At 46.8% G+C, this 16,067-nt stretch overlaps 1 protein-coding gene across 1 annotated transcript in view; it reads left to right on the top strand.

Annotated features, from left to right (window-relative positions):
• LOC138266271 (ubiquitin-conjugating enzyme E2 G1-like) overlaps positions 1 to 16,067 on the top strand; it is a 78,356-nt gene that overhangs the window by 29,011 nt on the left and 33,278 nt on the right. Inside the window, exon 5 of the mRNA XM_069214877.1 lies at positions 537 to 638. Within this exon, the coding sequence (XP_069070978.1) occupies positions 537 to 623 (87 nt within the window). The 3' untranslated portion in view covers positions 624 to 638. The remainder of the gene's footprint in view (positions 1 to 536; positions 639 to 16,067) is intronic.

Here is a 16,067-nt window from a genome sequence, read left to right as displayed (position 1 = left end):
AGGTTTACCAGACACAATGTGTTATAGGTAGTCTATTTTTATTAATTCAAAGGCCATGCCCGTGGCAGAGAACTAGATTTACAAGTTATGTTTCCTTACTTTAACAACATCTTTATAGCAAGGCCATGCAGAGAGATGTGCACCTCTGAATGTTACTGGACAAAGGACATGGATCCTTTGCTGTATGTCTCCACCCATACCGCTGTTTGCGCTTCACCAGTGTTGGAAATTGTACCTGTATTGCTTGAAGAATTGTGCCACACACTGGTCTAGGACCAGTCTTTACTCAGTGTGGGATTTCAGTCTATGGTTTTGAAAATCTCTTGCTTACTATTATGTCTTGTCTACATGCTGTGCTTCGTGCATCAGATCTCAAATTGGTGATGTCATTCGAATCACATATTCATCGTATGACTAATAACCGAGTATGATTTTAAACTGGTATTCCATTCTTGAACAAGATGATAAAGCGATGTCTGACCTTCGCCTCCTTTCTTCCCTAACTGCCCCTCCTCCTCCTCATTCCAACGTTACAGAAAGAATGGAGAGAAGATCCCAATGGTGAATTCAGAAGAAAAGTAGCTCGATGTGTGAGAAAAAGTCAAGAGATGGCGTTTGAATGAGCTTGATACAAGCAGGTAAATGTTGCAACCTTGCACCATTAGTTTGTGATAGTGATCTAATTGTTTTAACTAGCCACTGCTCTGGCAACCACTTGTAAAAAGACCAAATATCCATTCCTCGTTGCACTTCCCATTGCATATAGAGGAATTTATCTGATGTAACTTCTCAGCTTACTGTGATCACAAAACAGAGGCATCACATGCATGGAAAGCCAGCAGTAATGAATGACAAAGTGAAATGTTTATGTTGCTCAAAACCACTGCTCTGCTCTAATGGCAATTTAATATTAACTTCTTGTAAGGAAATGCCTCCTTGGCATGGTTGCCCCCTGACTTTTTGCCTTTGCTGATGCTATGTTTACAATTGAAAGTGTGCTGAGGCCTGCTAACCAGGCCCCAGCACCCGTGTTCTTTCCCTAACCTGTACTTTTGTATCCACAATTGGCAGACCCTGGCATCCAGATAAGTCCCTTGTAACTGGTACTTCTAGTACCAAGGGCCCTGATGCCAAGGAAGGTCTCTAAGGGCTGCAGCATGTCTTATGCCACCCTGGAGACCTCTCACTCAGCACAGACACACTGCTTGCCAGCTTGTGTGTGCTAGTGAGAACAAAACGAGTAAGTCGACATGGCACTCCCCTCAGGGTGCCATGCCAGCCTCTCACTGCCTATGCAAGTATAGGTCAGTCACCCCTCTAGCAGGCCTTACAGCCCTAAGGCAGGGTGCACTATACCATAGGTGAGGGTACCAGTGCATGAGCATGGTACCCCTACAGTGTCTAAACAAAACCTTAGACATTGTAAGTGCAGGGTAGCCATAAGAGTATATGGTCTGGGAGTTTGTCAAACACGAACTCCACAGCACCATAATGGCTACACTGAAAACTGGGAAGTTTGGTATCAAACTTCTCAGCACAATAAATGCACACTGATGCCAGTGTACATTTTATTGCAAAATACACCCCAGAGGGCACCTTAGAGGTGCCCCCTGAAACTTAACCGACTATCTGTGTAGGCTGACTAGTTCCAGCAGCCTGCCACACTAGAGACATGTTGCTGGCCCCATGGGGAGAGTGCCTTTGTCACTCTGAGGCCAGTAACAAAGCCTGCACTGGGTGGAGATGCTAACACCTCCCCCAGGCAGGAACTGTAACACCTGGCGGTGAGCCTCACAGGCTCACCCCTTTGTCACAGCCCAGCAGGGCACTCCAGCTTAGTGGAGTTGCCCGCCCCCTCCGGCCACGGCCCCCACTTTTGGCGGCAAGGCTGGAGGGAACAAAGAAAGCAACAAGGAGGAGTCACTGGCCAGTCAGGCCAGCCCCTAAGGTGTCCTGAGCTGAGGTGACTCTAACTTTTAGAAATCCTCCATCTTGCAGATGGAGGATTCCCCCAATAGGGTTAGGATTGTGACCCCCTCCCCTTGGGAGGAGGCACAAAGAGGGTGTACCCACCCTCAGGGCTAGTAGCCATTGGCTACTAACCCCCCAGACCTAAACACGCCCTTACATTTAGTATTTAAGGGCTACCCTGAACCCTAGAAAATTAGATTCCTGCAACAAGAAGAAGAAGGACTGCCCAGCTGAAAACCCCTGCAGAGGAAGACCAGAAGACAACAACTGCCTTGGCTCCAGAAACTCACCGGCCTGTCTCCTGCCTTCCAAAGAACTCTGCTCCAGCGACGCCTTCCAAAGGGACCAGCGACCTCTGAATCCTCTGAGGACTGCCCTGCTTCGACGACGACAAGAAACTCCCGAGGACAGCGGACCTGCTCCAAAAAGACTGCAACTTTGTTTCAAGAAGCAGCTTTAAAGAACCCTGCAACTCCCTGCAAGAAGCGTGAGACTTGCAACACTGCACCCGGCGACCCCGACTCGGCTGGTGGAGAACCAACACCTCAGGGAGGACCCCCGGACTACTCTACGACTGTGAGTACCAAAACCTGTCCCCCCTGAGCCCCCACAGCGCCGCCTGCAGAGGGAATCCCGAGGCTTCCCCTGACCGCGACTCTCTGAAACCTAAGTCCCGACGCCTGGAAAAGACCCTGCACCCGCAGCCCCCAGGACCTGAAGGACCGGACTTTCACTGCAGAAGTGACCCCCAGGAGTCCCTCTCCCTTGCCCAAGTGGAGGTTTCCCCGAGGAAGCCCCCCCCTTGCCTGCCTGCAGCGCTGAAGAGATCCCTTGATCTCTCATTGACTTCCATTGCGAACCCGACGCTTGTTCTAACACTGCACCCGGCCGCCCCCGCGCCGCTGAGGGTGAAATTTCTGTGTGGGCTTGTGTCCCCCCCCGGTGCCCTACAAAACCCCCCTGGTCTGCCCTCCGAAGACGCGGGTACTTACCTGCTGGCAGACTGGAACCGGGGCACCCCCTTCTCTCCATTGAAGCCTATGCGTTTTGGGCACCACTTTGAACTCTGCACCTGACCGGCCCTGAGCTGCTGGTGTGGTAACTTTGGGGTTGCTCTGAACCCCCAACGGTGGGCTACCTTGGACCAAGAACTGAACCCTGTAAGTGTCGTACTTACCTGGTAAAACTAACAAAAACTTACCTCCCCCAGGAACTGTGAAAATTGCACTGTGTCCACTTTTGAAATAGCTATTTGTGAATAACTTGAAAAGTATACATGCAATTGAAATGATTCAAAGTTCCTAATGTACTTACCTGCAATACCTTTCAAACAAGATATTACATGTTAAATTTGAACCTGTGGTTCTTAAAATAAACTAAGAAAAGATATTTTTCTATAACAAAACCTACTGGCTGGATTTGTCTCTGTGTGTACCTCATTTATTGTCTATGTGTATGTACAACAAATGCTTAACACTACTCCTTGGATAAGCCTACTGCTCGACCACACTACCACAAAATAGAGCATTAGTATTATCTATTTTTACCACTATTTTACCTCTAAGGGGAACCCTTGGACTCTGTGCATGCTATTCCTTACTTTGAAATAGCACATACAGAGCCAACTTCCTACATTGGTGGATCAGCGGTGGGGTACAAGACTTTGCATTTGCTGGACTACTCAGCCAATACCTGATCACACGACAAATTCCAAAATTGTCATTAGAAATTGATTTTTGCAATTTGAAAAGTTTTCTAAATTCTTTAAAGTCCTGCTAGGGCCTTGTGTTAGTCCCTGTTAGCATTTCTTTTAGAGTTTAAAAGTTTGTAAAAGTTTGAATTAGATTCTAGAACCAGTTTTAGATTCTTAAAGTATTCCAACTTTTAGAAGCAAAATGTCTAGCACAGATGTGACTGTGGTGGAACTCGACACCACACCTTACCTCCATCTACAGATGAGAGAGCTAAGGTCACTCTGTAAACTAAAGAAAATAGCAATGGGCCCCAAACCTACCAAAGTACAGCTCCAGGAGCTTTTGGCAGAGTTTGAAAAGGCCAACCCCTCTGAGGATGGCAACTCAGAGGATGAAGATAGTGACTTGGAGGGAAATTCCCCCCCTCCAGTCCTACTTAGGGAGAGCAGGGCTTCTCAAGCCCTGACTCCACAAATAATAGTCAGAGATGCTGGTTCCCTCACAGGAGGGACCAACAACTCTGAAATCACTGAGGATAACTCCAGTGAAGAGGACATCCAGTTAGCCAGGATGGCCAAAAGATTGGCTTTGGAAAGACAGATCCTAGCCATAGAGAGGGAAAGACAAGAGATGGGCCTAGGACCCATCAATGGTGGCAGCAACATAAATAGGGTCAGAGATTCTCCTGACATGTTGAAAATCCCTAAAGGGATTGTAACTAAATATGAAGATGGTGATGACATCACCAAATGGTTCACAGCTTTTGAGAGGGCTTGTGTAACCAGAAAAGTGAACAGATCTCACTGGGGTGCTCTCCTTTGGGAAATGTTCACAGGAAAGTGTAGGGATAGACTCCTCACACTCTCTGGAAAAGATGCAGAATCTTATGACCTCATGAAGGGTACCCTGATTGAGGGCTTTGGATTCTCCACTGAGGAGTATAGGATTAGATTCAGGGGGGCTCAAAAATCCTCGAGCCAGACCTGGGTTGACTTTGTAGACTACTCAGTAAAAACACTAGATGGTTGGATTCAAGGCAGTGGTGTAAGTAATTATGATGGGCTGTACAATTTATTTGTGAAAGAACACCTGTTAAGTAATTGTTTCAATGATAAACTGCATCAGCATCTGGTAGACCTAGGACCAATTTCTCCCCAAGAATTGGGAAAGAAGGCGGACCATTGGGTCAAGACAAGGGTGTCCAAAACTTCCACAGGGGGTGACCAAAAGAAAGGGGTCACAAAACCTCCCCAGGGGAAAGGTGGTGAGACAGCCAAAAATAAAAATAGTAAAGAGTCTTCTACAGGCCCCCAAAAACCTGCACAGGAGGGTGGGCCCAGAGCCTCTTCACAAAACAATCCTGAGTACAAGGGTAAAAACTTTGATCCCAAAAAGGCCTGGTGTCGAAACTGTAGTCAGTCTGGACACCAAACTGGAGACAAGGCCTGTCCCAAGAAAAGTTCCACTTCAAACTCCAATCCAGGTAACACTGGAATGGCTAGTCTCCAAGTGGGATCAACAGTGTGCCCAGAGCAAATCAGGGTCCACACTGAAGCTACTCTAGTCTCTGAGGGTGGGGTGGATTTAGCCACACTAGCTGCCTGGCCGCCTAACATGCAAAAATACAGGCAGCAGCTCTTTATTAATGGGACAAGTGTAGAGGGCCTGAGGGATACAGGTGCCAGTGTCACCATGGTGACAGAGAAACTGGTTTCCCCTGGCCAATACCTGACTGGAAAAACTTATACAGTCACCAACGCTGACAATCAGACTAAAGCACATCCCATGGCAATGGTAACTTTAGAATGGGGAGGGGTCAATGACCTGAAACAGGTGGTGGTCTCCTCAAACATCCCAGTAGACTGTCTGCTTGGAAATGACCTGGAGTCCTCAGCATGGGCTGAGGTAGAACTAAAAACCCATGCAGCCATGCTGGGTATCCCTGAACTGGTGTGTGTAAAAACAAGAGCACAATGCAAGGCACAGGGTGAAAAAGTAGAGCTGGAGTCTGGAAAAATGGCCCAGCCTACCAAGAGAAAAGGAAAGTCAGTTGGGAAACCAACTGCAACACAGTCAGAAAAAGAGAACCTCTCTTCTCAGGAAGAAGTTCTGCCCTCTGAGGGAACTGAGCCTTTGGAGCTTGAACCTTATCAGGTTGAGCTCTTAGGCCCAGGGGGACCCTCAAGGGAGGAGCTGTGTAAGGGACAAGAAACCTGTCCCTCTCTTGAAGGCCTTAGGCAGCAAGCTGCTGAAGAGTCCAAGGGCAAGAAAAATGGAACACATAGGGTCTATTGGGAAGATGGACTCCTGTACACTGAGGCCAGAGACCCCAAACCTGGTGCCACTAGGAGAGTGGTAGTGCCTCAGTCGTTCAGAGAGTTTATTCTGACCTTAGCCCATGATATTCCCCTTGCTGGGCATTTGGGACAAACCAAGACGTGGGAGAGGTTAGTCAACCACTTCTACTGGCCCAATATGTCCCAGAAGGTTAAGGAGTTTTGCCTCTCCTGCCCCACCTGTCAATCCAGTGGTAAGACAGGTGGGCACCCAAAGGCCCCCCTCATTCCACTTCCAGTGGTGGGGGTCCCCTTTGAAAGAGTGGGTGTGGACATAGTTGGTCCACTAGAACCTCCCACAGCCTCAGGAAATATGTATATCCTAGTAGTAGTGGATCATGCTACTAGGTATCCTGAAGCTATTCCCCTTAGGTCGACTACTGCCCCTGCAGTAGCCAAGGCCCTCATTGGTATCTTTACCAGAGTGGGTTTCCCTAAGGAGGTGGTGTCTGACAGAGGTACCAACTTCATGTCAGCATACCTAAAACACATGTGGAATGAGTGTGGAGTGACTTACAAATTCACTACACCATACCATCCACAAACTAATGGCTTAGTTGAGAGATTCAACAAGACATTAAAAGGCATGATCATGGGGCTCCCAGAAAAACTCAAAAGGAGATGGGATGTCCTCTTGCCATGTCTGCTTTTTGCTTACAGAGAGGTGCCACAGAAGGGAGTAGGATTCTCACCCTTTGAACTTCTGTTTGGTCACCCTGTAAGGGGACCACTTGCTCTTGTTAAAGAAGGCTGGGAGAGACCTCTTCATGAGCCTAAACAAGACATAGTGGACTATGTACTTGGCCTTCGCTCTAGAATGGCAGAGTACATGGAAAAGGCAACCAAAAACCTTGAGGCCAGCCAACAGCTCCAGAAGTTTTGGTATGACCAAAAGGCTGCAATGGTTGAGTTCCAACCAGGGCAGAAAATCTGGGTTCTGGAGCCTGTGGCTCCCAGGGCACTTCAGGACAAATGGAGTGGCCCTTACCCAGTGCTAGAAAGGAAGAGTCAGGTCACCTACCTGGTGGACCTGGGCACAAGCAGGAGCCCCAAGAGGGTGATCCATGTGAACCGCCTTAAGCTCTTCCATGACAGGGCTGATGTAAATCTGTTGATGGTAACAGATGAGGATCAGGAGGCAGAGAGTGAACCTCTCCCTGATCTTCTGTCATCAGACCCAAAAGATGGCTCAGTAGATGGAGTGATCTACTCAGACACCCTCTCTGGCCAACAGCAAGCTGATTGTAGGAGAGTCCTACAACAGTTTCCTGAACACTTCTCCCTAACCCCTGGTCAGACACACCTGTGTACCCATGATGTGGACACAGGAGACAGCATGCCTGTCAAAAACAAAATTTTTAGACAGTCTGACCATGTTAAGGAAAGCATCAAGGTGGAAGTCCACAAGATGCTGGAATTGGGAGTAATTGAGCGCTCTGACAGCCCCTGGGCTAGCCCAGTGGTCTTAGTCCCCAAACCTCACACCAAAGATGGAAAGAAAGAGATGAGGTTTTGTGTGGACTACAGAGGGCTCAACTCTGTCACCAAGACAGACGCCCATCCAATTCCTAGAGCTGATGAGCTCATAGACAAATTAGGTGCTGCCAAATTCTTAAGTACCTTTGACTTGACAGCAGGGTACTGGCAAATAAAAATGGCACCTGGAGCAAAAGAGAAAACAGCATTCTCCACACCTGATGGGCATTATCAGTTTACTGTTATGCCCTTTGGTTTAAAGAATGCCCCTGCCACCTTCCAAAGGTTGGTGAATCAAGTCCTTGCTGGCTTGGAGTCCTTTAGCACAGCTTATCTTGATGATATTGCTGTCTTTAGCTCCACCTGGCAGGATCACCTGGTCCACCTGAAGAAGGTTTTGAAGGCTCTGCAATCTGCAGGCCTCTCTCTCAAGGCATCCAAATGCCAGATAGGGCAGGGAACTGTGGTTTACTTGGGCCACCTTGTAGGTGGAGGCCAAGTTCAGCCACTCCAACCCAAGATCCAGACTATTCTCCAAAAACCCAGACTCAAGTCAGGGCATTCCCTGGCTTGACTGGGTATTACAGGAGGTTTGTGAAGGGATATGGATCCATTGTGACAGCCCTCACTGAACTCACCTCCAAGAAAATGCCCAAGAAAGTGAACTGGACTGTGGAATGCCAACAGGCCTTTGACACCCTGAAACAAGCAATGTGCTCAGCACCAGTTCTAAAAGCTCCAGATTATTCTAAGCAGTTCATTGTGCAGACAGATGCCTCTGAACATGGGATAGGGGCAGTTTTGTCCCAAACAAATGATGATGGCCTTGACCAGCCTGTTGCTTTCATTAGCAGGAGGTTACTCCCCAGGGAGCAGCGTTGGAGTGCCATTGAGAGGGAGGCCTTTGCTGTGGTTTGGTCCCTGAAGAAGCTGAGACCATACCTCTTTGGGACTCACTTCCTAGTTCAAACTGACCACAGACCTCTCAAATGGCTGATGCAAATGAAAGGTGAAAATCCTAAACTGTTGAGGTGGTCCATCTCCCTACAGGGAATGGACTTTATAGTGGAACACAGACCTGGGACTGCCCATGCCAATGCAGATGGCCTTTCCAGGTTCTTCCACTTAGAAAATGAAGACTCTCTTGGGAAAGGTTAGTCTCATCCTCTTTCGTTTGGGGGGGGGGTTGTGTAAGGAAATGCCTCCTTGGCATGGTTGCCCCCTGACTTTTTGCCTTTGCTGATGCTATGTTTACAATTGAAAGTGTGCTGAGGCCTGCTAACCAGGCCCCAGCACCCGTGTTCTTTCCCTAACCTGTACTTTTGTATCCACAATTGGCAGACCCTGGCATCCAGATAAGTCCCTTGTAACTGGTACTTCTAGTACCAAGGGCCCTGATGCCAAGGAAGGTCTCTAAGGGCTGCAGCATGTCTTATGCCACCCTGGAGACCTCTCACTCAGCACAGACACACTGCTTGCCAGCTTGTGTGTGCTAGTGAGAACAAAACGAGTAAGTCGACATGGCACTCCCCTCAGGGTGCCATGCCAGCCTCTCACTGCCTATGCAAGTATAGGTCAGTCACCCCTCTAGCAGGCCTTACAGCCCTAAGGCAGGGTGCACTATACCATAGGTGAGGGTACCAGTGCATGAGCATGGTACCCCTACAGTGTCTAAACAAAACCTTAGACATTGTAAGTGCAGGGTAGCCATAAGAGTATATGGTCTGGGAGTTTGTCAAACACGAACTCCACAGCACCATAATGGCTACACTGAAAACTGGGAAGTTTGGTATCAAACTTCTCAGCACAATAAATGCACACTGATGCCAGTGTACATTTTATTGCAAAATACACCCCAGAGGGCACCTTAGAGGTGCCCCCTGAAACTTAACCGACTATCTGTGTAGGCTGACTAGTTCCAGCAGCCTGCCACACTAGAGACATGTTGCTGGCCCCATGGGGAGAGTGCCTTTGTCACTCTGAGGCCAGTAACAAAGCCTGCACTGGGTGGAGATGCTAACACCTCCCCCAGGCAGGAACTGTAACACCTGGCGGTGAGCCTCACAGGCTCACCCCTTTGTCACAGCCCAGCAGGGCACTCCAGCTTAGTGGAGTTGCCCGCCCCCTCCGGCCACGGCCCCCACTTTTGGCGGCAAGGCTGGAGGGAACAAAGAAAGCAACAAGGAGGAGTCACTGGCCAGTCAGGCCAGCCCCTAAGGTGTCCTGAGCTGAGGTGACTCTAACTTTTAGAAATCCTCCATCTTGCAGATGGAGGATTCCCCCAATAGGGTTAGGATTGTGACCCCCTCCCCTTGGGAGGAGGCACAAAGAGGGTGTACCCACCCTCAGGGCTAGTAGCCATTGGCTACTAACCCCCCAGACCTAAACACGCCCTTACATTTAGCATTTAAGGGCTACCCTGAACCCTAGAAAATTAGATTCCTGCAACAACAACAAGAAGAAGGACTGCCCAGCTGAAAACCCCTGCAGAGGAAGACCAGAAGACGACAACTGCCTTGGCTCCTGAAACTCACCGGCCTGTCTCCTGCCTTCCAAAGAACTCTGCTCCAGCGACGCCTTCCAAAGGGACCAGCGACCTCTGAATCCTCTGAGGACTGCCCTGCTTCGACGACGACAAGAAACTCCCGAGGACAGCGGACCTGCTCCAAAAAGACTGCAACTTTGTTTCAAGAAGCAGCTTTAAAGAACCCTGCAACTCCCCGCAAGAAGCGTGAGACTTGCAACACTGCACCCGGCGACCCCGACTCGGCTGGTGGAGAACCAACACCTCAGGGAGGACCCCCGGACTACTCTACGACTGTGAGTACCAAAACCTGTCCCCCCTGAGCCCCCACAGCGCCGCCTGCAGAGGGAATCCCGAGGCTTCCCCTGACCGCGACTCTCTGAAACCTAAGTCCCGACGCCTGGAAAAGACCCTGCACCCGCAGCCCCCAGGACCTGAAGGACCGGACTTTCACTGCAGAAGTGACCCCCAGGAGTCCCTCTCCCTTGCCCAAGTGGAGGTTTCTCCGAGGAAGCCCCCCCTTGCCTGCCTGCAGCGCTGAAGAGATCCCTTGATCTCTCATTGACTTCCATTGCGAACCCGACGCTTGTTCTAACACTGCACCCGGCCGCCCCCGCGCCGCTGAGGGTGAAATTTCTGTGTGGGCTTGTGTCCCCCCCGGTGCCCTACAAAACCCCCCTGGTCTGCCCTCCGAAGACGCGGGTACTTACCTGCTGGCAGACTGGAACCGGGGCACCCCCTTCTCTCCATTGAAGCCTATGCGTTTTGGGCACCACTTTGAACTCTGCACCTGACCGGCCCTGAGCTGCTGGTGTGGTAACTTTGGGGTTGCTCTGAACCCCCAACGGTGGGCTACCTTGGACCAAGAACTGAACCCTGTAAGTGTCGTATTTACCTGGTAAAACTAACAAAAACTTACCTCCCCCAGGAACTGTGAAAATTGCACTAAGTGTCCACTTTTGAAATAGCTATTTGTGAATAACTTGAAAAGTATACATGCAATTGAAATTATTCAAAGTTCCTAATGTACTTACCTGCAATACCTTTCAAACAAGATATTACATGTTAAATTTGAACCTGTGGTTCTTAAAATAAACTAAGAAAAGATATTTTTCTATAACAAAACCTATTGGCTGGATTTGTCTCGGAGTGTGTGTACCTCATTTATTGTCTGTGTATGTACAACAAATGCTTAACACTACTCCTTGGATAAGCCTACTGCTCGACCACACTACCACAAAATAGAGCATTAGTATTATCTATTTTTACCACTATTTTACCTCTAAGGGGAACCCTTGGACTCTGTGCATGCTATTCCTTACTTTGAAATAGCACATACAGAGCCAACTTCCTACACTTCTCTTTTCACAGCACTGAAATTGTGTTATTTGCTGACCACTTAAGCATCATTATTCTTACAGTATGCACAGTACACCACTCATAGGCGAGCCAAAAGAGGGCAAAATAATGTTTACCTTCTGTGGGAGAATTCTCGCGAAGTCCGGTTTAAAGTGACCTTGACTGCCGTTAAGCCTCCAGTCTAAGGTTTTTCTGAATCATAGAAGCTACAGAATGACTGTTCCACAGTAAAAATGTGCATATATTAAGCTACTGCTTTCTCCTCCGTTCTGGACTCAAGCCTCCAGAGAAAGGACTGTAGGTGTTTGTGTTGTGCCGATTCTGACGTTTATCAAATTATTAAAAGTGATCCAGAGAATACTTTTTAATAGGTAAGCATTTTTTTTTAAATGTGCTTCAGTAAAATCAATTTTGACAGTAATAGGCTTTGATGCTTCCTTTGACCTGGTAAGCTATAACAAACTGTGCTTTAAAAAAAAAAAAAAAAAAACACACACATATATTTAAAAATATATGAAGGTCCATGTATTGCAATAATATCCTATATATATATATGTGAACTACAATACCGGAGATTGAGAGTTTGAAATGAACCAGCAGGTGAAAAAGGTTTCCTAACCTCCGCCTTCCTCCCTTGCTCCTTTTTGACCGACAAGACATCTGCATCTCTAATTGTCAATCTGATGTGCCTGCATCCTTTTCCTCTTGAGAATCGCTGTTTGCCTCTAAGGATTGTACTTGTGACTGTCTTGAATAAATTATAATTGGGTCCTGATAATGAGCCAATAATTTCAGTGGATCGAAATGCTGTTGACTGGCTGTAGAGAACCACTAAAATAATAATTCTAAACTGGCAAGCTGTACTGATACTTTGGAGATTGAGGCACACATTCTACATTTGTTTTACTCCCCTTGAGCACTGAGTATGTTTTATTCATCTCTGTTGACAATAGTCCAAACATTACTGCTACCTTAGGGGCCAGTGTTCTTTAGAAGTTTCTCAAGGTCCCAATGGTTCCAGGATTTCCCCTGTGCTATAAAACATACAGGGAGTGCAGAATTATTAGGCAAATTAGTATTTTGACCACATCATCCTCTTTATGCATGTTGTCTTACTCCAAGCTGTATAGGCTCGAAAGCCTACTACCAATTAAGCATATTAGGTGATGTGCATCTCTGTAATGAGAAGGGGTGTGGTCTAATGACATCAACACCCTATATCAGGTGTGCATAATTATTAGGCAACTTCCTTTCCTTTGGCAAAATGGGTCAAAAGAAGGACTTGACAGGCTCAGAAAAGTCAAAAATAGTGAGATATCTTGCAGAGGGATGCAGCACTCTTAAAATTGCAAAGCTTCTGAAGCGTGATCATCGAACAATCAAGCGTTTCATTCAAAATAGTCAACAGGGTCGCAAGAAGCGTGTGGAAAAACCAAGGCGCAAAATAACTGCCCATGAACTGAGAAAAGTCAAGCGTGCAGCTGCCACGATGCCACTTGCCACCAGTTTGGCCATATTTCAGAGCTGCAACATCACTGGAGTGCCCAAAAGCACAAGGTGTGCAACACTCAGAGACATGGCCAAGGTAAGAAAGGCTGAAAGACGACCACCACTGAACAAGACACACAAGCTGAAACGTCAAGACTGGGCCAAGAAATATCTCAAGACTGATTTTTCTAAGGTTTTATGGACTGATGAAATGAGAGTGAGTCTTGATGGGCCAGATGGATGGGCCGGTGGCTGGATTGGTAAAGGGCAGAGAGCTCCAGTCCGACTCAGACGCCAGCAAGGTGGAGGTGGAGTACTGGTTTGGGCTGGTATCATCAAAGATGAGCTTGAGGGGCCTTTTCGGGTTGAGGATGGAGTCAAGCTCAACTCCCAGTCCTACTGCCAGTTCCTGGAAGACACCTTCTTAAAGCAGTGGTACAGGAAGAAGTCTGCATCCTTCAAGAAAAACATGATTCTCATGCAGGACAATGCTCCATCACACGCATCCAAGTACTCCACAGCGTGGCTGGCAAGAAAGGGTATAAAAGAAGGAAATCTAATGACATGGCCTCCTTGTTCACCTGATCTGAACCCCATTGAGAACCTGTGGTCCATCATCAAATGTGAGATTTACAAGGAGGGAAAACAGTACACCTCTCTGAACAGTGTCTGGGAGGCTGTGGTTGCTGCTGCACGCAATGTTGATGGTGAACAGATCAAAACACTGACAGAATCCATGGATGGCAGGCTTTTGAGTGTCCTTGCAAAGAAAGGTGGCTATATTGGTCACTGATTTGTTTTTGTTTTGTTTTTGAATGTCAGAAATGTATATTTGTGAATGTTGAGATGTTATATTGGTTTCACTGGTAATAATAAATAATTGAAATGGGTATATATTTTTTTTTGTTAAGTTGCCTAATAATTATGCACAGTAATAGTCACCTGCACACACAGATATCCCCCTAACTTAGCTAAAACTAAAAACAAACTAAAAACTACTTCCAAAAATATTCAGCTTTGATATTAATGAGTTTTTTGGGTTCATTGAGAACATGGTTGTTGTTCAATAATAAAATTAATCCTCAAAAATACAACTTGCCTAATAATTCTACACTCCCTGTAGTATTCTTAGAATGTCATCCAAATGGCAACAAGTAGTAAACTATGCAAGCAAATTTGAAACTGGTGTACTTGGAATGCGGGGCATACTGAAGGCACGATCCCCTCACAGATACATTTCTTTAAAGGAGTTGTTTGTGCTGGGTATATAAAGACATAGGAAAGGACTTGATCTATGTGTGAAATTCTGTCTCAGACTCGGCTTGCACCATAAACAACTAAATCCTTGCCTCACCTTTACTGCTTTTCCTATTGAACAAGCCATCAAAGAGAGAAAAATACAATTTAAAAAAAAAAAATAATGCAAAGAATGTGATGGGAGCAAGAGTACCTGGCACAAATGCCTAATTCTCTAATTAAGGTCAAGCGGCTGGCCTGTCTGTTAGCTGTTTTCTTTCCTCTGCCTAAAAGGAGTGTCATATCCCATTAATCCCCTTTTCCCTGCCATTTGTTTTCCACCAGCCTATTAAATATCTTAATACTATGTTATGTTGATGCTTTTTGAAGAGCGCACGTTTACCAACTAGGCATCTTAGTGCTACAACTGACAGTCCAGAAGTTGATAGGCTGTATGAGTTTGCACGTTAACAGATACGTTAGCATGTAAATAGGTTGTTATCTTTCTGAAAACCAGGTAATTTCCAGTAAGATACAGAGGGGAAGGAAGTCGGTTCGACATCAGAGGTTACACTTCAGGGGGAGGGGGCAAGGTTGCGGTCAGTAAACAGTGTATCTGAACACATTTCTAGAGGGCACATTAGCAGTCTCTGTGATGCAGCTTTAGATGTGGTGCTGGGAAAAAAGTGACGGGGGAGGGAAGTATGAAAAGGGTATGTAAGGTAAGTTTGTGGTAGGATGAGTTTATAAGGATATAGTGGTCCCTCTCTTTCACACATGCTTTGACTTATTTGAAAAGTTGTAATTTGGCAACTGCTGCAATACAGCACAACTGAACTTTTGTTTTCTACAATAATGCAGCAGAAGCCTAGGCTTCTGGTGCTTTAGTATTGTCACTCTAAACAGCATACCCTGATCCTATTACTGCACATTTCCACACCGCTTGCAAATGTAGGCATTCAGTTGTTCTTGCCAGTAAGTCTGACACCTTGCCCTGACTTTCGCATTTGCCCTTCAAAGGTTATCTACCAGGGGTGGCTCCTTCACAATGGCGAAGGAGCGTTGCCCCCCTGGCTAAGCCAGGAACTGAAAAATAAAACTCTATTTCTCTGTTGTTTTGATCTTTCAGCTGTTGCCTCAGCCAACAGCATGTGTAGGATGGGGACGGGCTGTGCCACAGGAGGGGACAGAGAGGAAGAGGAGAGAGTGCACCCAAGTGTGCATGTGTGTTTGGCTGGCCGTCTTAGGCACAGACCCCAAGGCAGTGCCCGAGTGGCAGTCCAAGCCACTCGGGCCAATCCTTGCTGTGCTTTCATTCTAGGATTAGCATGAAAGCAACGCCAGGGTTACTGGGGAGCTTGTACTAGTGTCCTAGAGAATGTTGGGACACCAGAAGAAGAGCAGAGGAACGAGGTGGCAGGAGGCGGTTGTGACAGGAAGAGACCGGTTTCGTTTATTTTGATATTTTGTTTTTTAATTTCACTCCCTCCTGTCGGTTTCACCCGCCCCGCCCCTTCCCTTGAGATTTGCAGTGGGCTCCACTGTTAGCAACATTGATTGTGTGTTTCCATGTGTAGTACGATCTATGAGCGCTAAAGAGCAGTTTGCATTTGCAGAACATCTCTCACAGCCTTGGTAGTAGGGTGACAACCTTCATGGAGCCAAATTCTGGGCAGTAACTTAACATTCAAGACAAAGGGTCAAAACTTGGGACAAAAAGATCAAAATAAAAATTCAGTTTTATGGACAGATCTGAGTAGTTCAAGCAATAAAATAAAAATAGATGGCCAACACAAGAACAAGTCAAAGTAGCTTTATATTTTATGATTTTATAGAATTACATACCAGTATTGAGCAAACATTAATCTGCAACTGGTCTTATTTAAAGATTAAAAAAACTAGCAAATGTATGCATACTAAGCAAAATTGGACATCCAACATAAGGGAGGGTTGTCCCACAATTCCGCCCCTTTACCATGAATG

This window comes from Pleurodeles waltl, chromosome 11, assembly GCF_031143425.1.
Source record: "Pleurodeles waltl isolate 20211129_DDA chromosome 11, aPleWal1.hap1.20221129, whole genome shotgun sequence".
In the NCBI taxonomy this organism is placed as follows: Eukaryota; Metazoa; Chordata; class Amphibia; order Caudata; family Salamandridae; genus Pleurodeles; species Pleurodeles waltl.
Note: the sequence above shows the minus strand (reverse complement) of the source record. Positions and strands in the feature narration are given on the sequence as shown.